Here is a 24398-nt window from a genome sequence, read left to right as displayed (position 1 = left end):
TGTGGTGGGTTAGGACATACCTGGAGGTAGTCTGTGGTGGGTTTGGACATACCTGGAGGTAGTCTGTGGTGGGTTTGGACATACCTGGAGGTAGTCTGTGGTGGGTTTGGACATACCTGGAGGTAGTCTGTGGTGGGTTTGGACATACCTGGAGGAAGTCTGTGGTGGGTTTGGACATGCGGTTGATGACGAACTTTAGGTGTGCCTGGTGGAAGCTGCTCTCCAGGTGAGTCATCAGGTCTTCTTTGTAGAAGGAGCGGAATTTACACAACAAGCACGCAAACATGGCTCTGTGTGAGGGGGGAGGAGCACGTCAATTATTTTAATATACATTAATATAAGATTATTAAAACCCATTTAGACCTGAGGACGATTCTACAAATGCATTCTAAATCATGACAGGTTTTCCATGTAAGTGGTTCTCAAACATTTTCATGTCAAGGACCCCAAAGATTATCTGTAATTGGCCGCCGACCCCCATCTGAAAACATGTTGTTCCAGGGACCTCCCCCCAGAAACTAAGATTTGAGTTCAAAACGTTGGTTCTGAAAGAATATATATGAAAAGCTTTGCACTTTCACGATTATTCAAAAATAGCAGACCTACAAGCTCGTAGCGCGCCACTTGTAGATCTGCTATTTTTCAACAGCTAAAGCATAACATAATGTTTAAAACACCAAAAAGGGGTTCCCGCGCCCCCAGAATGGGCCGTTAAACCATGACCTCTGACCTCTCCACGTAGCCCCTCTTCCTCCTCAGCTTGGGGTTCCTCTCCTGGCCGTGGGGGGTCGTGGTCCATTTGCCCTGAGGCTTCTTCTGGGACTTCTGGGAGTCGTCTTCCTGCTGCTCAGACGGAGCTGGTGGAACGTAGGGATGGGTTAGGGTTAGACGGAGCTGGTGGAACGTAGGGATGGGTTAGGGTTAGACGGAGCTGGTGGAACGTAGGGATGGGTTAGGGTTAGACGGAGCTGGTGGAACGTAGGGATGGGTTAGGGTTAGACGGAGCTGGTGGAACGTAGGGATGGGTTAGGGTTAGACGGAGCTGGTGGAACGTAGGGATGGGTTAGGGTTAGACGGAGCTGGTGGAACGTAGGGATGGGTTAGGGTTAGATGGAGCTGGTGGAACGTAGGGATGGGTTAGGGTTAGACGGAGCTGGTGGAACGTAGGGATGGGTTAGGGTTAGACGGAGCTGGTGGAACGTAGGGATGGGTTAGGGTTAGACGGAGCTGGTGGAACGTAGGGATGGGTTAGGGTTAGACGGAGCTGGTGGAACGTAGGGATGGGTTAGGGTTAGACGGAGCTGGTGGAACGTAGGGATGGGTTAGGGTTAGACGGAGCTGGTGGAACGTAGGGATGGGTTAGGGTTAGACGGAGCTGGTGGAACGTAGGGATGGGTTAGGGTTAGACGGAGCTGGTGGAACGTAGGGATGGGTTAGGGTTAGACGGAGCTGGTGGAACGTAGGGATGCAAATGATTGATTTGTTCATTAATTGATAAATAACCGGTAGTGGGTCTCGCACTAGGGCATTAACTTCTAGTCATTTTTACTAGTCGACTAGTTATTTAACTACCTATTATGTAAAAGAATATATATTCGAAGATTTGAGGCACATTTTCACGATTTTTCAATAGCTAAATTATAACATAATGTTTAAAACACCAAAAGGGGTTCCCGTCCAGAATGGGTTAATCAAATAATGTATTTGACCATGTGAGATACAGAGCCAGGCAAAGGCATCTCTGTATGAGGAATACAATGAGATGTAAAGTGCACTAGTGTCTCGTCTGTCATGCACGAACAGAGACGTTTCTGTGGCTACCGAGGTGGAGGACCCACATGGTTACATAGTGTAGGACAGTGGTTTCAGGTGGAGGGACCCACATGGTTACATAGTGTAGGACAGTGGTTTCAGGTGGAGGACCCACATGGTTACATAGTGTAGGACAGTGGTTTCAGGTGGAGGACCCACATGGTTACATAGTGTAGGACAGTGGTTTCAGGTGGAGGGGCCCACATGGTTACATAGTGTAGGACAGTGGTTTCAGGTGGAGGGGCCCACATGGTTACATAGTGTAGGACAGTGGTTTCAGGTGGAGGGACCCACATGGTTACATAGTGTAGGACAGTGGTTTCAGGTGGAGGGACCCACATGGTTACATAGTGTAGGACAGTGGTTTCAGGTGGAGGGACCCACATGGTTACATAGTGTAGGACAGTGGTTTCAGGTGGAGGACCCACATGGTTACATAGTGTAGGACAGTGGTTTCAGGTGGAGGACCCACATGGTTACATAGTGTAGGACAGTGGTTTCAGGTCAAGGACCCACATGGTTACATAGTGTAGGACAGTGGTTTCAGGTGGAGGACCCACATGGTTACATAGTGTAGGACAGTGGTTTCAGGTCAAGGACCCACATGGTTACATAGTGTAGGACAGTGGTTTCAGGTCAAGGACCCACATGGTTACATAGTGTAGGACAGTGGTTTCAGGTGGAGGGACCCACATGGTTACATAGTGTAGGACAGTGGTTTCAGGTGGAGGGACCCACATGGTTACATAGTGTAGGACAGTGGTTTCAGGTGGAGGGACCCACATGGTTACATAGTGTAGGACAGTGGTTTCAGGTGGAGGGACCCACATGGTTACATAGTGTAGGACAGTGGTTTCAGGTGGAGGGACCCACATGGTTACATAGTGTAGGACAGTGGTTTCAGGTGGAGGACCCACATGGTTACATAGTGTAGGACAGTGGTTTCAGGTGGAGGGACCCACATGGTTACATAGTGTAGGACAGTGGTTTCAGGTGGAGGGACCCACATGGTTACATAGTGTAGGACAGTGGTTTCAGGTGGAGGGACCCACATGGTTACATAGTGTAGGACAGTGGTTTCAGGTGGAGGGACCCACATGGTTACATAGTGTAGGACAGTGGTTTCAGGTGGAGGGACCCACATGGTTACATAGTGTAGGACAGTGGTTTCAGGTCAAGGACCCACATGGTTACATAGTGTAGGACAGTGGTTTCAGGTGGAGGGACCCACATGGTTACATAGTGTAGGACAGTGGTTGCAGGTGGAGGACCCACATGGTTACATAGTGTAGGACAGTGGTTTCAGGTGGAGGACCCACATGGTTACATAGTGTAGGACAGTGGTTTCAGGTGGAAGGACCCACATGGTTACATAGTGTAGGACAGTGGTTTCAGGTGGAGGGACCCACATGGTTACATAGTGTAGGACAGTGGTTTCAGGTCAAGGACCCACATGGTTACATAGTGTAGGACAGTGGTTTCAGGTGGAGGGACCCACATGGTTACATAGTGTAGGACAGTGGTTTCAGGTCAAGGACCCACATGGTTACATAGTGTAGGACAGTGGTTTCAGGTGGAGGGACCCACATGGTTACATAGTGTAGGACAGTGGTTTCAGGTGGAGGGACCCACATGGTTACATAGTGTAGGACAGTGGTTTCAGGTCAAGGACCCACATGGTTACATAGTGTAGGACAGTGGTTTCAGGTGGAGGGACCCACATGGTTACATAGTGTAGGACAGTGGTTTCAGGTGGAGGGACCCACATGGTTACATAGTGTAGGACAGTGGTTTCAGGTCAAGGACCCCCACATTGACACCAATTAGCCCACAGACCCCCCGTTTGAAAAGATATGCTAGAGACCCCCATAAGAGAAGGTTTTTACGGCTCTGTAACTCAGTGTACAAATGGATCCTATAATAATAAAGATATGCTAGAGACCCCCATAAGAGAAGGTTTTTACGGCTCTGTAACTCAGTGTACAAATGGACCCTATAATAATAAAGATATGCTAGAGACCCCCATAAGAGAAGGTTTTTACGGCTCTGTAACTCAGTGTACAAATGGACCCTATAATAATAAAGATATGCTAGAGACCCCCATAAGAGAAGGTTTTTACGGCTCTGTAACTCAGTGTACAAATGGACCCTATAATAATAATAATAATATCTGGGACTTATATCGCGCTTTTATAACACCCAAAGACGCTTTACATGTGTGGGGGCCGGGGGGGGGGGGGGGGGGGACATGAGAAAATGACAACTTTATTAGAAAAACAAGTAAGCAACCCCCAGGGGTCCTTGAGGGAGTCACAGGGGGTCCCCAGCTAAATTATAGTATGGAACTAAATGGACCCTTACGGGTCTGTAACTCTGAGAGTACAAATGGAACCAAACGAGATGCCAGGGACCCCATAGATGTTTTTTAATTTCAAGGACCTCCAGTTTGACATGCATTATACTCAGGGATGCACACAACTTTTTTGGTCTAGTACTCAGAGGAGCACCTGGAGGAGTTACTTGGTGCTCCAAAATGCGGCGACCCGTCTCGCCGGATGGATAAAAGAGGGAAGCATGAATAACTTATAGAAAAACTATATGTATTGGATAGGTGGGGACTGGGGAGTCAATGGAGGGTATTGCAACTCTAGATTCATACCATTATAAAAAAAAATCTAGAGTTGCAAATTGCAGCTAGGTCCATGTGTGGTCCAGCCCTAAATGCATATTCTAATAAAAACAACTTAATACTTCCTAAGGATAATATGAGCATCAAAGCAATATTTAGGTACTTTATTTATATGCATTTAAATAGCCGATCTACTAGCTCACAACGTGTTGCGGAGGCGACACGTTGTGAGCTTGCAGATCAGCTATTTGTTTAACATACGACACGTCGTACGGCGAAGCATACGTCAGGCTTCCCTTTAGTTTTACCGAGGCAACGTACAGTCAGACACACATGGCTCCTCAGGGCAAAAATAAACAGTGTACACTACCCGACTTTACGATTATAAGGGACAGTATGTCGGGACACGGTGTTGATAAGCTTCATGTTGTGCAGCAGCAGTGCCAGTCCGCAATGCTTTGCACTCTTCCCACTGTCGGAACTAAAACCTGTACCCGTAAAAAGTCAGTGGCCGGTGCCTAAGCTGTGAGAGACGGCATCGCACACGAGCAACCCGGAAAACAAACATAAGCACAGAGGCGAATGGGAAGAGTGCAAAGCATCCCCTTTTACAACTTTTACTTTTTAGTTTGCTCCACATCTGAAACGGAGAAGCCGAACCATTTGTGTCAGGTTTTCTCAGTAGTAAACTCCTGTCCTCCTGTCAACCGCCCTCCTCCCAGCAGCGAGCAGCATGGAAATGGAATCCTCCCTCGTTTGAGTAAGGATGCGCTGTGATTGGCCACAATGGCCAGTGCACTTGTGCAAGACGTGCTGTGATTGGCCAGTAGCTACTTTGAGTGGTAGTCGGTGGGAAATGCTCTCACTACAGATTTTACTAGTATTCTGGCCATAATAATCATTCTGGGCGGCCCCAGCTGTTGGTACGCTGAATCGCTTCCCGGCGCTTGATTGACAGCGCAGAATTAATTTTGACGACGCATGCACACTGGCACCTGTGTGCAGGTCTGATTATACTATAGGCTACAGACCCTCACGTAAACCTCATTCCATTCCACAGGACGCCTCCCCTTTAATGGCATTTCTATCTCCGAGACCCCAATTTGTCTCCATAATAATAATAATAATGATAATGATAATAACAATAATAATAATTTACCAGTCTCGGGCTCTGCAGCAGGCTCATTGCTCTGTGGAAAACACAAAAACAAAAAAATAAACATGAGGAATTCACACTACCAGCATAGCCAATACTGACAAAAAGATGAATGAAAATTATTCTTTGATGTGCATCAAACGTCAGAGCACGGTGCTAACAGAAACATGTTTGTGGTTAACACCCCGAACGCCCGGGGGTATTTAGGACCATTAAATCAGGGCGCCCGCCACCCAACGATTTGCAGCAACGGAGCCCATTTCAAGGTGCACCAGGCGCCATCTTGGATGTAGCTGAAGTAGCTAAATGTAGCCAAAACACTCTAGAGGTGATCGATAACAACGGGAGGTATGATTCATTCTAACGCGACTAGCGACGGGACCGCGGTGGGCCGTCTAACACATAATCTTTGCTTAGAATTGGACGGATTGGCCCAGGCGGCTGGCGTAGCCGTTTGGGCACCCTGGCTGGTAATCCAGTCTGGCAGTGTGCCGCGGGTTCGCCTCCCGATCCCGCCGGCCTTTACTGCATGTCAACCCCCCCCCCCCCCCCCCATCTCTCTCCCCATTTTCCTGTCAGCCTACGGTCTATCTCTCTAAAAAATATAAAATAAAGGCGAAAGCCACAAAAAATAAATATCTAAAAAAAAAAGAATTAGACGGATTGATTTAGATCAAGATTTTCAATCTCATCCACTAAAATGGAGGGGGACCACTTTGGATGACGTCCCAACCGGAATGTTGCCCAACAGGCGCTCCACTGAGATCCCAGCTTTTAATGCTTTATATAAATTAAATATCAGAGCGTGCTATACTACCGTCTAGGAGCGCTTTTGTGGCGCAACGGAAAAACCGGAAGAAGTCGATGGTGCGCCCGCATGACAATTACCCCCCACATAATTTATCTCTTAACCCATTTTGACCTGGGAAAGATTCTACACAGGTCTTCTAAATCCTGACAGTTTTCTTTAAAAACCTTATATTTCTATGTCAGTGGTTCTTATACATTTTCATGTCAAGGACCCCCAAAAATGTATGTAATTGGCCACCGACCCCCATCTGAAAATATGTTGTTCCAGGGACCCCCCCTCCCAAAAGCAAAGATTTGAGTTAAAAACGTTCGCTCTGAAAGAATATATATATATTTAAAGATTTGCACTACATTTTCACGATTTTTCAAAAATAGCAGGCCTACAAGCTCGTAGCGCGGCACTATGTATTGTAGATCTGCTATTTTCAATAGCTAAAGTACTACATAATGCTTAAAACAACCAAAAGGGGTTCCCGCCCTGAATGGGTTCATCTAAATCACAGATTACGATTCTAATCAAAATAAGCATTTTTGATAGCCCGATTGCGGTCCCATCGCTAGTCGCAGTAAACATAATTCATGCCTCAGGGATAAGATTTTATTAGCCTGGGGGTATTTTTTCCCTAAGGCTCAAACAGCTGGGCACATGAATGTATCCTCCAACCACCGGGGGCAGTCCAGTGTTACCAGTTTGTGTGCCCTTGTATTCTTTCAAAATAGCGACGTGGGGTGCCCGTCCGATTTTGATTTTTGTGTACAGACATCTTGGGCACACCATGGGATAATTCCCAGGACGTCTGGAGATGTCTTGGGCACAAATTCTTTTTTTTTTGTTTTAATACATTTTTATCCCACGATTTTGTAACCCATTCTTCACCCCTGCGTCAATCATCTAATGTGATCCTGGGCTCTACACACCCTCTGCCAACCTGGGGAGAGCAACGGACTTGAACTCATGCTTCCTTCATGCCCGAGTGTCCAAGTTGCTCCTTTACACCTGACAGGGGGGCGTTTCCCTGGTTGGACGTAGCTGGCCAGGGGGAGGCAGTTTAGAGACCAGGATTAAAATACAAATTGTGTTTCTAAGGATGAATGTTACTGTACTCACTTCATCTGGAGTGTCGGCTTCCTTGGCGTCACCGTTGTTCTCCATCTCCATGGAGTCTGTGGAGACCGGAAACAGGACATGACATCAGCAACCAACCACCCAATTAACCAACCAGGAAACAGGATGACATCAGCAACCAACCACCCAATCAACCAACCACCCAATCAACCAACCACCCAATCAACCAACCACCCAATTAACCAGACAGTAAATACATCTAGTCCAATAATAATGTAATTTGACCTAAAACTAAATTGCAAAAAAAACAAACTCAGCTGATTTTGTATTTTCAATACATCCTGAATAACAGAAAAAAGGTTGCCTGGAATTGTCTGAGGAGAAAGGGTTGAAAATGGCCTGTACAGTATGGCCACCATATACATCCAATCTAAGGCAAATATTTTCTAAATTTCCTTTTGCTTTAAGTAACATGCTATAAGTCTGTATGAAATGAAGTCTACACAGATGTGTAGTACCGTGGGCAGCCTCTGGGGTTATGTAATGAATGTGTAGTACCGTGGGCAGCCTCTGGGGTTATGTAATGAATGTGTAGTACCGTGGGCAGCCTCTGGGGTTATGTAATGAATGTGTAGTACCGTGGGCCGCCTCTGGGGTTATGTAATGAATGTGTAGTACCGTGGGCCGCCTCTGGGGTTATGTAATGAATGTGTAGTACCGTGGGCAGCCTCTGTCCCCGAGGCGGTTTCCGTCTTGTTCAGCTTGGACTCCGGCTCGTCGGCTGCAGGCGTGGTGGGCTTCCTCTTAGCGTTGTTGGCGGTCTTCATGATCTCCCGCTGAGGTTTCCCCTAGTGGTGACGCAGGGGAACACACAGTGAACTCAGTCTAATCCTCAGACACACACACACACATTATGACTGAGATTCCCCTAGTGGTGACGCAGGGGAACACACAGTGAACTCAGTCTAATCCTCAGACACACACACACACATTATGACTGAGATTCCCCTAGTGGTGACGCAGGGGAACACACAGTGAACTCAGTCTAATCCTCAGACACACACACACAGATCATGCTATTCGCATGCCAGGACAAGAATTTAAGTTCTTAGGGCCGATTCATACTCCTATTTTAGAGCCGAATAAAAGTGGGTTGGGCTCTGTAGAGCCTACAATGTGACGTCATTGGGCTCTGTAGAGCCTACAATGTGACGTCATTGGGCTCTGTAGAGCTTACAATGTGACGTCATTGGGCTCTGTAGAGCCTACAATGTGATGTCATTGGGCTCTGTAGAGCCTACAATGTGACGTCATTGGGCTCTGTAGAGACTACAATGTGACGTCATTGGGCTCTGTAGAGCCTACAATGTGACGTCATTGGGCTCTGTAGAGACTACAATGTGACGTCATTGGGCTCTGTAGAGACTACAATGTGACGTCATTGGGCTCTGTAGAGACTACAATGTGACGTCATTGGGCTCTGTAGAGCCTACAATGTGACGTCATTGGGCTCTGTAGAGCCTACAATGTGACGTCATTGAGCTCTGTAGAGCCTACAATGTGACGTCATTGGGCTCTGTAGAGCCTACAATGTGACGTCATTGGGCTCTGTAGAGCCTACAATGTGACGTCATTGAGCTCTGTAGAGCCTACAATGTGACGTCATTGGGCTCTGTAGAGCCTACAATGTGACGTCATTGGGCTATGTAGAGCTTACAATGTGACGTCATTGGGCTATGTAGAGCCTACAATGTGACGTCATTGAGCTCTGTAGAGCCTACAATGTGACGTCATTGAGCTCTGTAGAGCCTACAATGTGACGTCATTGAGCTCTGTAGAGCCTACAATGTGACGTCATTGAGCTCTGTAGAGCCTACAATGTGACGTCATTGAGCTCTGTAGAGCTTACAATGTGACGTCATTTGGCTCTGTAGAGCTTACAATGTGACGTCATTGGGCTCTGTAGCGCCTACAATGTGACGTCATTGAGCTCTGTAGAGCCTACAATGTGACGTCATTGAGCTCTGTAGAGCCTACAATGTGACGTCATTGAGCTCTGTAGAGCTTACAATGTGACGTCATTTGGCTCTGTAGAGCTTACAATGTGACGTCATTGGGCTCTGTAGCGCCTACAATGTGACGTCATTGGGCTCTGTAGAGCCTACAATGTGACGTCATTGGGCTCTGTAGAGCCTACAATGTGACGTCATTGGGCTCTGTAGAGCTTACAATGTGACGTCATTGGGCTCTGTAGAGCCTACAATGTGACGTCATTGGGCTCTGTAGAGCCTACAATGTGACGTCATTGGGCTCTGTAGAGCTTACAATGTGACGTCATTTGGCTCTGTAGAGCTTACAATGTGACGTCATTGGGCTCTGTAGAGCCTACAATGTGACGTCATTGGGCTCTGTAGAGCCTACAATGTGACGTCATTTGGCTCTGTAGAGCCTACAATGTGACGTCATTGGGCTCTGTAGAGCCTACAATGTGACGTCATTTGGCTCTGTAGAGCCTACAATGTGACGTCATTTGGCTCTGTAGAGCTTACAATGTGACATCATTGGGCTCTGTAGAGCCTACAATGTGACGTCATTGGGCTCTGTAGAGCTTACAATGTGACGTCATTGGGCTCTGTAGAGCCCAATGACGGGGGGGGGGGGGGTACCGTCCTAAAGTCGGCTCTTCGGTGCTACTGAAAATTTCTGACGAGCCGAAATCATTTGGGCACTACAGCGCCGAAACAGCGGTAAAATAGGAGTATGAATCGGCCCTTAGAATGAGCTCAAATCAATGGAGAAGCTCTCCACTGGTTTTAGGCCAAAAATAATACATTTGTGCTGCACGATTCTTCTTGCTCAAATTTGAATATCGATTTTATCCTCCTCCACAAGAATTTGAGATCACGAATCTCAATATTTATTGTCTTTAGTCTGTAGTCTGTAGTCGCTGAACATTACTGCATTTAAAATGTGGCACCCGGAGACAAAGTGCTTGACTTAAACCTCTCTTAACCCATTTTAGACGAGAACCCCTTTTGGCGTTTATAGCATTGTTATACTTTAGCTATTGAAAAATAGCAGATCTACAAGCTCGTAGCGCGGCACTCGTAGATCTGCTATCTTCGTGACGCACTTGGTGCGCAAATCTTTGAATATATTTTTCAGAGCCGAGCGTTTTTAACTCAAAGCTTTGCTTCTGGGGAGGTCCTTAGTTGGAATTACATATTTTCAGATGGGGGTCGGCGGCCAAATACAGATATTAGTTGGAACTACATATTTTCAGATGGGGGTCGGCGGCCAAATACAGATATTAGTTGGAACTACATATTTTCAGATGGGGGTCGGCGGCCAAATACAGATATTAGTTGGAACTACATATTTTCAGATGGGGGTCGGCGGCCAAATACAGATATTAGTTGGAACTACATATTTTCAGATGGAGGTCGGCGGCCAAATACAGATATTAGTTGGAACTACATATTTTCAGATGGGGGTCGGCGGCCAAATACAGATATTAGTTGGAACTACATATTTTCAGATGGGGGTCGGCGGCCAAATACAGATATTAGTTGGAACTACATATTTTCAGATGGGGGTCGGCGGCCAAATACAGATATTAGTTGGAACTACATATTTTCAGATGGGGGTCGGCGGCCAAATACAGATATTAGTTGGAACTACATATTTTCAGATGGGGGTCGGCGGCCAAATACAGATATTAGTTGGAACTACATATTTTCAGATGGGGGTCGGCGGCCAAATACAGATATTAGTTGGAACTACATATTTTCAGATGGAGGTCGGCGGCCAAATACAGATATTAGTTGGAACTACATATTTTCAGATGGGGGTCGGTGGCCAAATACAGATATTAGTTGGAACTACATATTTTCAGATGGGGGTCGGCGGCCAAATACAGATATTAGTTGGAACTACATATTTTCAGATGGAGGTCGGCGGCCAAATACAGATATTAGTTGGAACTACATATTTTCAGATGGAGGTCGGAGGCCAAGTACAGATATTAGTTGGAACTACATATTTTCAGATGGGGGTCGGCGGCCAAATACATATATTTTGGGTGTCCTTGACATGAAAAAGGTTGACGTTTTTCAGAAAACAGTCAGGATTTGAAAATGTGGCGCAAATCTTTGAATATATATTTCAGAGCGAACATTTTTAACTAAAATATTTGCTTCTGTGGGGGTCCCTGGAGCTACATATTTTGAGATGGGGGTCCGTGGCCCAATAGAGATAATTCTGGGGGTCCTTGACATGAAAAAGGTTGAGCATTACTGACATAGAAACATGGATTTTTCAGAAAAAAATGTAGTATTTAGAAGCCTTTTTTTATCGACCTCAGTCCAAAATGGGTTAAGTAAGTGAAACCAATAAGGCTTCCGGGTCACCATCATGAGGAGGAATTGAAACATGCACAGAATGAGAAACAGGACAAGGCAGAACAGCACCTTCTTCACAATGAATAAGAAAGTGGACAATATCATGAGAGACATTGGTCTATGAAGATGATGCGTGTGGGACTGTTTCCAATAATACATCATTGTGCAATTCTAACTAAAAAAAATGATAAAAGTGACAGCCATTGAGTAACAATTTGATAATCATCTCTTTGCAAATTTGCTTTGAAACCCAGGTTTTTGGCAAGACACCAAAAGAGTCAATAAAAAATGCAAATTATGAAATATATGACTTAAGATGGAGATAACAAATGCAGTGCATAGTAGTGAATAAGTAACTACTGCTAACTGCAGTGCACATTGGATTTTTATTTTGGCAATGACGCAACTAAAGAAAACACAATTCCAACACTTCATCATCTTTATAGCTTTTTAGTGCTGTTAAACCGCATACATTTTAAAGAGCAAATGAAATGCAAAAGCATAATTCAACTAATTGAGTTTGAAGGCATGTTGACAAATTGTTGCCAATGGCTACGACAAATGTAACATGGCTGGTTGATGTCATGCTAATGTTTGCCTGGTCTTTTAGAGTTATGAATGAATGAAAAAGCAACAACTTCACCCCTGCCTGCCTTAGCAGAGCTGCTGTCTGTCAGATATGATCATAGTTATGGCATCTTTAACTTACAGTAGTCTGTATGGCGTATATCTATTCTACGTCCGAGCATAGGCATGGCAACGCCCTGCCTGCCTCTGATTGGCCTACCGTAGACATGGTAACGCCCTGCCTGCCTCTGATTGGCCTACCATAGACATGGTAACGCCCTGCCTGCCTCTGATTGGCCTACCATAGACATGGTAACGCCCTGCCTGCCTCTGATTGGCCTACCATAGACATGGTAACGCAGTTACCATGTCTATGGTCAGTGTCGGTAGGCCAATCAGAGGCAGGCAGGGCGTTACCATGTCTATGGTAGGCCAATCAGAGGCAGGCGGGGCGTTACCATGTCTATGGTAGGCCAATCAGAGGCAGGCGGGGCGTTGCCATGTCTATGCTCGGACGTAGAAAAGATATACGCGTCTGTATGTAACCAAATTTGGCTAATTATATTGAACAGCACTACCCGGCTTTCCCCATTCCCAGCGAAAAGTTAAAACAGGCATACATTACTGACTGGTGCCAATAGCCCGTTTGATCGCCATCAGCTTAGTCTACCAGCTGCCATTTATTAGCATTTCATTTCCCCTTTCAATCGTCACCTTCAATCCATAATTCATTACACTATTAAATATGAACAATCGTCCTTCTATAGGAAGTTCCTGATCACTAGCATTAGCCGTATTCTAAGGACACCCAAGGGTGAAAGAAAAGGAACGCAAAAAAAAGGGGGGAAATGTGTGGAAAAACACACACACGGATGAGTTCCTGGGGCACTTAAGTGGAAATGGGGCACTTAAGGTGGAAATGGGGCATCTAGCTCCATGGGGCATCTAGCTCCATGAGGCATCTAGCTCCATGGGGCATCTAGCTCCAAGGGGCATTTCTAAACCGCACAGGGGCAGGAGGACGTTATGGGACAGAAGTGGTGGTAAATGTGAGATGCAGATATTTGGGACTAGTTGATACAGATGTAAAATAGATTTGAATGTGCCAGACTGCATTGCCCACTTCGAGGGGATTGAAGGACATCATTAAAACAGGTCTAGTCTTTAATAACTGGAGCCTGGTGGTGGAGGGGCTGAGAAGTCTGACTGGAGGTACTTACTCGGTTGACTCTCTTGCGGCCTCGCTGGCGGCCGGCCTGTGGGCCGGGGCCCCCTCCAAAATGCCTCCCAGGGAAGTTGTGTGGCCCTTGGGGAGAACCCTGGTGGAATCCCCCACTCTCGGGGTACATGCGGTTGGACAGGAGGGATGGGAGCTTGCCCCTGCCACCTCCCGGGGAGTGACCGTGATGGGAGAGGCCACCACCGCCGCCACCTCCCCGCCCTCCTCCTCCTCCTCCTCCTCCTCCTCCTCCCATTGGAGTGGGGTCAGACCTGCGCCCTCCAAAACCTCCTCCATTGCCATGGCCCCCGGCATTTCCACCCCCTCTGGGGGAGCGCCTGCCCGCTCCAGCCCATCCGCCACCTCCTCCTCCTCCTCCTCCTCCTAGGCCACCTCCCAGACCTCCTCCCAGACCTCCTCCCAGGCCACCGCTGAAGGAGTCTCTCATATTCGGTTGTATTTTAGCGACTCCGTAGGACGAGGATTGGCCACCAAAGCCTCCTCCTCCTGCTCCTCCTCCCCCTCCCCCACCAAGCCCAAATCCCCCTCCTCCAAAGCCTGAGCTGCCACGCTGACCCATCAGCATGCCGTCCCCCCGGCCATCGCCGTAACCATAGCTACCGCCGCCGGCAGATCTGTAGAGATCTCGGGAAGAGGTGAGAGAGGAAGGTTGCGAGTCGTACGACTCGTACTGCTCAAACCTGCGGGGGGGGAGGGAGGGGGGGAGGAAGGGTGGCAGAGAAGAGCAGAGGGTGAGGGAGGGAGGCAGGCTTGGATTTCTCCACCTGCTCTTCCTTCACCTTCACAGTCTCACTTTCTCTCTCTCTCCCTTTATCTTTAGCTCCCAGACTGACGACACCATACAGTGATGATCCATAACAAACGGGGTCAATTCATCTGAACATTTGATTGACATTGAAAAAGTTCTTCCCAAAACTCATCTCACCACATCTCTGCAGGAGGTTAAAACAATTAGCTGGGAAGTTTAAAATGTCACTAATAGCAATTAGTGAGTTTAGGGGGAACTGTAATTAAATGTTAATGTTCTCCCCCCCCCCCCCCCCACCCGTCCATGTGATATGTGGGGGTTTGGTCAAACCTTGGAAGGAACAAACAGGAATGGCAGAGAGGAAACTGAAGAGAGCTGTCGGATACATTTGGTCTATCATAAGACTTATCCTATCTTAGGGAGGAAACAGTTCATACCCTAATTACTACTAGGTGTGCTTTTAACACAAAATGTCTTTAATAAAGAGCTGTCATCTGCAACCTAAAGCCAGGACGCTGGGTAAGGTTAGGTCACATTGATTGGAGGATAAGGGGAAAAAAAGTGGGTACTAAAAATATATATATACAAAAAGACTAGAATCATATGTTTTAATTCATTACGCGTTAAAAAATGCATTGTTCTTATTTAAACGATCAAGGCTTAAGTGAGAATGCCCATCATTGTATTCCTTGACTCCCAAAAAAACATAATAATATCAACACTTACACAACACCGTTCTGTCTGTCACAAAGGTGTTTGAATGTAAGCATGCAATGCATGGCTTGAAGGGGAATCATTACACAATTATTACCATTGAAAAAATGTAAAAAAAAAAAAAAAAAACATTGTAAATTGTCCCCATATGTCTTTTCTTCTCTGTGAATCAGCATGTTAACCCATTCTGGGCGGGAACCCCTTTGTGTTTTAAACATTGTTATAATTTAGCTATTGAAAAAATAGCAGATCTACAAGCTCATAGCGCGCCACCGAGTGGCGCGCTATGAGCTTGTAGGTCTGCTATTTTTGAAAAATCGTGAAAATATTTATTTCAGAAAACTGGAGGATTTAAGATTTTTTTTTAATTTTGAGGTCAGGCCTAAATGGGTTAAGATAAGACATGCTTAACCAGGTTAAGATAAGACATGCTTAACCAGGTTAAGACCGCTGGACTGACGGCGTTGAATCGAACGTGTGTGTGCGTTACCTATCAGAACGACCGCCACCACCGCCACCGCCACCAGACTTCATCCCTCCTTCCATCTGGGTCAGCATGTCGAGGCGCTGGTTGATCTTTGCGATGACGTTGTCGGCGCCCGTCGGGTTGGAGAGCAGCGAGCCTCCGGAGAGACCCCTCTTCATCTGCCCCCCGCCGCCTCCTCCTCCTCCTCCTCCTCCTCCTCCTCCTCCTCCTCCTCCATACGCACCCAGCCCCGACATAGAGTCCTTATAGCCTCCTCCTCCATACAGACCAAAGTTGTTGGCGCCTGGCGTGGGACAAAAACAACGTGACAAACAGTGACAACAGGTTTTCGATGTAATGAGTCCCGGGATGCAGGGATGGTCTTTTTTTAATGGTTTATTTTGTGGCTTTCGCCTTTATTTTATATTTTTTTATGGAGGGACAGACAGTGGGCTGACAGGAAATGGGGAGAGATGGGGGGAAGACATGCAGTAAAGGCCGTCGGGATCGGGAGTCGAACCCGCGGCACACTGCCAGACTGGATTACCAGCCAAGGTGCCTGGACCGCTGAGCCACGGCCCAGGCCTGGACCGCTGAGCCACGGCCCAGGCCTGGACCGCTGAGCCACGGCCCAGGCCTGGACCGCTGAGCCACGGCCCAGGCCTGGACCGCTGAGCCACGGCCCAGGCCTGGACCGCTGAGCCACGGCCCAGGCCTGGACCGCTGAGCCACGGCCCAGGCCTGGACCGCTGAGCCACGGCCCAGGCCTGGACCGCTGAGCCACGGCCCAGGCCTGGACCGCTGAGCCACGGCCCAGGCCTGGACCGCTGAGCCACGGCCCAGGCCTGGACCGCTGAGCCACGGCCCAGGCCTGGACCGCTGAGCCACGGCCCAGGCCTGGACCGCTGAGCCACGGCCCAGGCCTGGACCGCTGAGCCACGGCCCAGGCCTGGACCGCTGAGCCACGGCCCAGGCCTGGACCGCTGAGCCACGGCCCAGGCCTGGACCGCTGAGCCACGGCCCAGGCCTGGACCGCTGAGCCACGGCCCAGGCCTGGACCGCTGAGCCACGGCCCAGGCCTGGACCGCTGAGCCATGGCCCAGGCCTGGACCGCTGAGCCATGGCCCAGGCCTGGACCGCTGAGCCATGGCCCAGGCCTGGACCGCTGAGCCACGGCCCAGATGAGTCTCAGGGACATTTCATGAGTCCTACTTCAACCACGTTAGGAGTCATATTTTGCAATTTTTTACAAATTGCAGCATTTAACTCCCATTTCATTGTATATGGTTATAATGTGGTTATATTATTCATGTAGAAAACAGAAGAAGAAATTATTATTATAACTAAAGCTATCAAAATAAACTAGAATAAAAAAACAGTACAGTAGTGCATCCTGTGGATGCAGAGGTCGTTGTTTTATTGCGTCCCTTAACTATAAACTGCGTTTTGGGATGCTGCAAAATGCACCCTATTTTAATATCTGGACAAAACAATTTCACATATTGTTACAGAAATCCCTCTGCTTCGCATAATAGAAAAGTGAAAAGCAACCCCAAATACCTAGTTGGGCCAGCCAGGGTCGGCTTGGCAGAGGAAAGCTAAAATGGTATACTGTATTACGGAATACGGATGTATAAACTTGAGAAGGTGAAAAAGCACAAACATTTATAGTATTTTTTGTTTATTTGTTTTGAGCACAACCTAAATCAGGGGTGGGCAACGTTGACGATGGAGAGGGCCACTATATTTATATAACCCTTTGACGATGGAGAGGGCCACTATATTTATATAACCCTTTGACGATGGAGAGGGCCACTATATTTATATAACCCTTTGACGATGGAGAGGGCCACTATATTTATATAACCCTTTGACGATGGAGAGGGCCACTATATTTATATAACCCTTTGACGATGGAGAGGGCCACTATATTTATATAACCCTTTGACGATGGAGAGGGCCACTATATTTATATAACCCTTTGACGATGGAGAGGGCCACTATATTTATATAACCCTTTGACGATGGAGAGGGCCACTATATTTATATAACCCTTTGACGATGGAGAGGGCCACTATATTTATATAACCCTTTGACGATGGAGAGGGCCACTATATTTATATAACCCTTTGACGATGGAGAGGGCCACTATATTTATATAACCCTTTGACGATGGAGAGGGCCACTATATTTATATAACCCTTTGACGATGGAGAGGGCCACTATATTTATATAACCCTTTGACGATGGAGAGGGCCACTATATTTATATAACCCTTTGACGATGGAGAGGGCCACTATATTTATATAACCCTTTGACGATGGAGAGGGCCACTATATTTATATAACCCTTTGACGATGGAGAGGGCCACTATATTTATATAACCCTTTGACGATGGAGAGGGCCACTATATTTATATAACCCTTTGACGATGGAGAGGGCCACTATATTTATATAACCCTTTGACGATGGAGAGGGCCACTATATTTATATAACCCTTTGACGATGGAGAGGGCCACTATATTTATATAACCCTTTGACGATGGAGAGGGCCACTATATTTATATAACCCTTTGACGATGGAGAGGGCCACTATATTTATATAACCCTTTGACGATGGAGAGGGCCACTATATTTATATAACCCTTTGACGATGGAGAGGGCCACTATATTTATATAACCCTTTGACGATGGAGAGGGCCACTATATTTATATAACCCTTTGACGATGGAGAGGGCCACTATATTTATATAACCCTTTGACGATGGAGAGGGCCACTATATTTATATTTATATAACCCTTTGACGATGGAGAGGGCCACTATATTTATATAACCCTTTGACGATGGAGAGGGCCACTATATTTATATAACCCTTTGACGATGGAGAGGGCCACTATATTTATATAACCCTTTGACGATGGAGAGGGCCACTATATTTATATTTATATAACCCTTTGACGATGGAGAGGGCCACTATATTTATATAACCCTTTGACGATGGAGAGGGCCACTATATTTATATAAACCTTTGACGATGGAGAGGGCCACTATATTTATATAACCCTTTGACGATGGAGAGGGCCACTATATTTATATAACCCTTTGACGATGGAGAGGGCCACTATATTTATATAACCCTTTGACGATGGAGAGGGCCACTATATTTATATAACCCTTTGACGATGGAGAGGGCCACTATATTTATATAACCCTTTGACGATGGAGAGGGCCACTATATTTATATAACCCTTTGACGATGGAGAGGGCCACTATATTTATATAACCCTTTGACGATGGAGAGGGCCACTATATTTATATAACCCTTTGACGATGGAGAGGGCCACTATATTTATATAACCCTTTGACGATGGAGAGGGCCACTATATTTATATAACCCTTTGACGATGGAGAGGGCCACTATATTTATATAACCCTTTGACGATGGAGAGGGCCACTATATTTATATAACCCTTTGACGATGGAGAGGGCCACTATATTTATATAACCCTTTGACGATGGAGAGGGCCACTATATTTATATAACCCTTTGACGATGGAGAGGGCCACTATATTTATATAACCCTTTGACGATGGAGAGGGCCACTATATTTATATAACCCTTTGACGATGGAGAGGGCCACTATATTTATATAACCCTTTGACGATGGAGAGGGCCACTATATTTATATAACCCTTTGACGATGGAGAGGGCCACTATATTTATATTTATATAACCCTTTGACGATGGAGAGGGCCACTATATTTATATAACCCTTTGACGATGGAGAGGGCCACTATATTTATATAACCCTTTGACGATGGAGAGGGCCACTATATTTATATAACCCTTTGACGATGGAGAGGGCCACTATATTTATATAACCCTTTGACGATGGAGAGGGCCACTATATTTATATAACCCTTTGACGATGGAGAGGGCCACTATATTTATATAACCCTTTGACGATGGAGAGGGCCACTATATTTATATAACCCTTTGACGATGGAGAGGGCCACTATATTTATATAACCCTTTGACGATGGAGAGGGCCACTATATTTATATAACCCTTTGACGATGGAGAGGGCCACTATATTTATATAACCCTTTGACGATGGAGAGGGCCACTATATTTATATAACCCTTTGACGATGGAGAGGGCCACTATATTTATATAACCCTTTGACGATGGAGAGGGCCACTATATTCCCACACTCCCTTTAGAGGGGCCACAGTGCATACTACTGTCGTAGCAAAGAAATAGCCGATCTACAAGCTCAAAACGCGTCGCAACGCGTTTTGAGCTTGTAGATCAGCAATTTTTTTCGCTATATTTGAATTGAAATCCTGAATAATGTTTTGCAATTTTTTTTAATTGGAATCCCGAAAAGTAACCTTTTTTATTGAATTTCAAATGCATTTAAGTTATAGTTATGTTAACTTTAACTGTTAATATAACTACATTGGACACAAAAAGACAATAACATTTTAAATACTAGTCATTAAGTAATTTAAGCGGGTCATGTTTGCATTTTTGGAATTGCTAACAGCTGCAATCAAGCTTTCTTACCTTTATTTGTAGTTGTTACGTCCCCACCAAAGAGGTCCAGGTGTTATCTTGTGCAAAAGTGCATTATTGGCTATTTCCCCTAATATAAGCCCTCAATGAATTGAATTGCATTGAATTGGGCATTGGGGTGCTAATTCGCTTATTTCCATCGCTCAAAAATCATTTTTTTGTATATATCCTCTCTTCATAATGTAAATAGTATCCCAAGCAGCACACTTTACTACTTATTTCGATGGAAATAAGCAAATTAGCACAAAAACCGAAACCCCATTGAGGGCTTATATTAGGGGAAATAGCCAATAATGCACTTTTGCACAAAATAACATCTGGACCTCTTTGGTGGGGACAACTACAAATAAAAGGTAAGAAAGCCTTCTAGCATGGAATTCTCCTTTAAGTGAAGGTGTGGGGGGGGTGCATGTGGCCCCCGGGGCGCCAGATGCCCACGCACCCCTGCTCTAAGGTGTGTGTGGGGGGGGGGGGGGGGGGGGGGGGGGGGGGTGCATGTGGCCCCCTGATCTTAACGGTGTGAAAAGTACACCAACGTTTAACTTTCCCTGGAGGACCGGCATTGTTGGAATATTTCAAAGTTGTCAGCCCTCTGAAAGGGCTTGGCAGGCAGAACATAATGTTATGACACGTTTGTCTTTTTGTCTCGACAGCTAGAGCAGCGGTTCCCAAACATTTTTGGCCATGCACCCCCCCCCCCCCCCCCCCCCCCCACGGGTGCAGTACTTAGTTTAGACAGTACTTAGTTTAGACTAGTCATTAGTCCTACAACTACAACCTATCTCAAACCCTCACCCTAAACCTAACCTCCCACGGGGCAGCACACCTAAACCTAACCTTAACCTAAACTAAGTATGCACACCGCCCGAGTTGGTGTTGGCTAGACCTCACTCTCAGCAACTAACTAACTAACTAACTATATGCATCATAGGCTATATTCTGCATATACTTGCCATATATATTGGTATAATATATTTAAAATACAACCATAGAACCACCATTAGCCTTTTCATGTCGCGCACCCCCTAGAAGGCACTCGCGCACCACAGCACCCCCTAGAAGGCACTGGCGCACCACAAGGGGTGCACGCACCACAGCACCCCCTAGAAGGCACTGGCGCACCACAAGGGGTGCACGCACCACAGCACCCCCTAGAAGGCACTGGCGCACCACAGCACCCCTAGAAGGCGCTGGCGCACCACAAGGGGTGCACGCACCACAGCACCCTCTAGAAGGCACTGGCGCACCACAAGGGGTGCACGCACCACAGCACCCCCTAGAAGGCACTGGCGCACCACAAGGGGTGCACGCACCACAGCACCCCCTAGAAGGCACTGGCGCACCACAAGGGGTGCACGCACCACAGCACCCCCTAGAAGGCACTGGCGCACCTGCCGCACCACAAGGGGTGCACGCACCACAAGGGGTGCACGCACCACAGCACCCCCTAGAAGGCACTGGCGCACCACAAGGGGTGCACGCACCACAGCACCCCCTAGAAGGCGCTGGCGCACCACAAGGGGTGCACGCACCACAGCACCCCCTAGAAGGCAGTGGCGCACCACAAGGGGTGCACGCACCACAGCACCCCCTAGAAGGCAGTGGCGCACCACAAGGGGAGCACGCACCACAGCACCCCCTAGAAGGCACTGGCGCACCACAAGGGGTGCACGCACCACAGCACCCCCTAGAAGGCACTGGCGCACCACAAGGGGTGCACGCACCACAGCACCCCCTAGAGGGCACTGGCGCACCACAAGGGGTGCACGCACCACAGCACCCCCTAGAGGGCACTGGCGCACCACAAGGGGAACCACTGAGCTAAAGAACACCAGCCAGTTGTGGCTGTGTGCTCCTCCTGTCGCAGGATTCAGATTGAATGAAAGAACACCAGCCATTTACAAAAGACTACCAGCGCAGCCAGCCGCACATGCTCCCTCAAGCACTCTGTCAGAGTTACATAACCCTCATGATAGATGTAACAAATATTAAGAGAAATACATAGAAGTGACATAAAATCACAGACTGTTCCCATTATTTTATAGGTAAAATGATTTAGACTCGTTAATTTAACGTCCCAATACTTTTTATAAAATTACCTAAAAGTCTGGACAAGCATTGCTCAGTCACAAACAGGTTTAGACATCCACTCTGCAATGCAGTCAAGGATTAGGATTTATTTGGCTTGACAGACGATGTCGGCACAGTTAAATTTGGCACAACAAACAAACAACGGTGAACACATCCATCGTGACATTATTAGTACTTTTAAGCATCATGTTATGCTTTAAGCTGTTGAAAAATAGCAGATCTACAAGTTCACAGCGCGGCACTCGGTGCCGCGCTGTGAACTACGTGGCGCAAATCTTTGAATATCACCATGACATCATTAATCTGCTCACCTCTGTTGCCCGATGACGATCCTCCTCCCCAACTAGAGTACCCTTCAAGAACATAAACACAATGGAATGTTAAAGTTATATAATAACGTGAATGTTAAGTACAGGTCTTACAGGACGGACCTTGCTAGCACATTATTTCCACATGAAGCATTAGCTCATTGGTTCTTGAAGTGGGGTCCAGGGAGGGTACCCCAACTCAGGGGTCCTTGATGGAGTTCCAGGGGTTCCCCAGCTAAGAAAAATGGCAGGATAGTTCATAACGAAAATGGGTCTTATGGATCTGTAACTCCGAGTGTGTACAAATGGAGCCAAATTGGGGTCTCAGAGATAGAAATGACATTAAATGAGGCCAGGGTCTGTAGCCTATAATGCATGTCAAACTGGGGGTCTTTGAAATAAAATAAAGGGGGTCTTTGAAATAAAATAAAAGGGTCTATGGGGTCCCTGGCATCTCTTTTCAAATGGGGAGGTAATATTATTGTCAATTTTGGCGGTCCTTGACATGGAAAAGTTGTGAACCAAAACTGCATTAGCTGGTTCTGGGTGAATACTGCAGAACTGCAACGAGAAGAAAAAACGGGAAAAAAAACCAGGGCACACCATGATTAGAACTCGAATGAATCCAACATTATTAAATAATATTATTTGGCTCTGAGGTTTGTTTATTGACGTGGCGGCCATTTTATTAGCTTTATATGAGACTATTAATGCCAGTGACTCCATTTTAACGACGCAAAGCCACAGTTACAAAAAAAAAATAAGCTTTCTAACAACCAGCAGCCAACATGTCTGTGAGCTAGCCTAGCTGCTAGCTGTGATGTGGAATGGATGGATGGATTGTTGTGTAACGCTGTTAGCTAACATAGCTAGCTCACAGCTAACCCTCCCACCCCCATTGTTCACATCAAACAGCAGCGTTGTTGCTCCGGTTTGTTATTAGCCGTTACATCTACAGCTAAACATCTAGCTCGAGACGAGCAACAGTGGCTTCATTGATTCATTTATTGATTCATTGATTTATTAACAGTTTGCAGAATTACGCTACATTTCTCAAGTACAACTCTATACAAAAAAAATAGACTGTTAACTGTGAGTGGACGACCCCAATAAAGCATTACACTTGTTTACAAGACAGGGTGGGCCCTGATGTAAACAAGGCTTAAATGTATTATAATTATAAGCTTATAAAACGTAAATAATGAGAGGTTGCACTGCGGGTTGTTCACGAAGAGCCACACACACACACACACACACACACACACACACACACACACACACACAAAGCAACGTTAGCCTTTTAGTGGGAAGGAATATTAGAGCTGGTAACGACATTTTTTGCACGAGCATTTCTCGTGCAAAAAGCTGTCTGATGTAAACCTGGATGCTGTTGCATGATGAAAACGTGCGTTTATTTACCAGATCCGTAGTTTCGTCCGTCCATTTCTCTGAATGTACTCTGTGTTCCAAACCAATGAAGACTCTCTCTGTGCACACCACACACACACACACTACAGTGACTACACGCACACACACACTACACGGTAACACGCACACAGCACGACTGAGAAGCAGTGTTGCCAGATTGTGTGAGAGCGAGGGAGAAATAAGCAGCCAGGTCTATGAAAACTATAGCCTCGGAGAATACCCAGACGTTTTTATTTTCAGGGAGAAAAATGGGAAAAAAATTAAATGAAAACAAGCCTAAGATAATAAGCCACGTACGAAATGTGCAGTTTAATTCTAAGTTTTAATTCTGGGCATTCATTTGAAAATAGCCAATCTACAGCTTGTAGGCTAGATCTACCCCCA

The 24398-nt window shown here is 46.5% G+C and overlaps 1 protein-coding gene across 2 annotated transcripts in view; it reads right to left on the bottom strand.

The window, feature by feature from the left end:
* The window catches only part of LOC306921764 (uncharacterized protein), a 34948-nt gene extending 10784 nt beyond the window's left edge, over positions 1–24164 (bottom strand). For both annotated transcript variants that reach the window (XM_079499053.1, XM_079499054.1), the window contains exons 1-9: positions 24006–24164; positions 22590–22631; positions 15633–15912; positions 13661–14360; positions 8192–8321; positions 7516–7571; positions 5601–5631; positions 731–857; positions 149–290 (exon numbers count right to left, since the gene is read on the bottom strand). In XM_079499053.1, the coding sequence (XP_079355179.1) occupies positions 149–290; positions 731–857; positions 5601–5631; positions 7516–7571; positions 8192–8321; positions 13661–14360; positions 15633–15912; positions 22590–22631; positions 24006–24030 (1533 nt within the window). In that variant the 5' untranslated portion in view covers positions 24031–24164. The remainder of the gene's footprint in view (positions 1–148; positions 291–730; positions 858–5600; positions 5632–7515; positions 7572–8191; positions 8322–13660; positions 14361–15632; positions 15913–22589; positions 22632–24005) is intronic.
* Positions 24165–24398: the final 234 nt, after the last annotated feature.

The sequence above is a fragment of the Electrona antarctica genome (genome assembly GCF_951216825.1).
Source record: "Electrona antarctica genome assembly, chromosome: 4".
In the NCBI taxonomy this organism is placed as follows: domain Eukaryota; kingdom Metazoa; phylum Chordata; class Actinopteri; order Myctophiformes; family Myctophidae; genus Electrona; species Electrona antarctica.
This window is presented reverse-complemented; position numbering and strand designations above follow the sequence as displayed.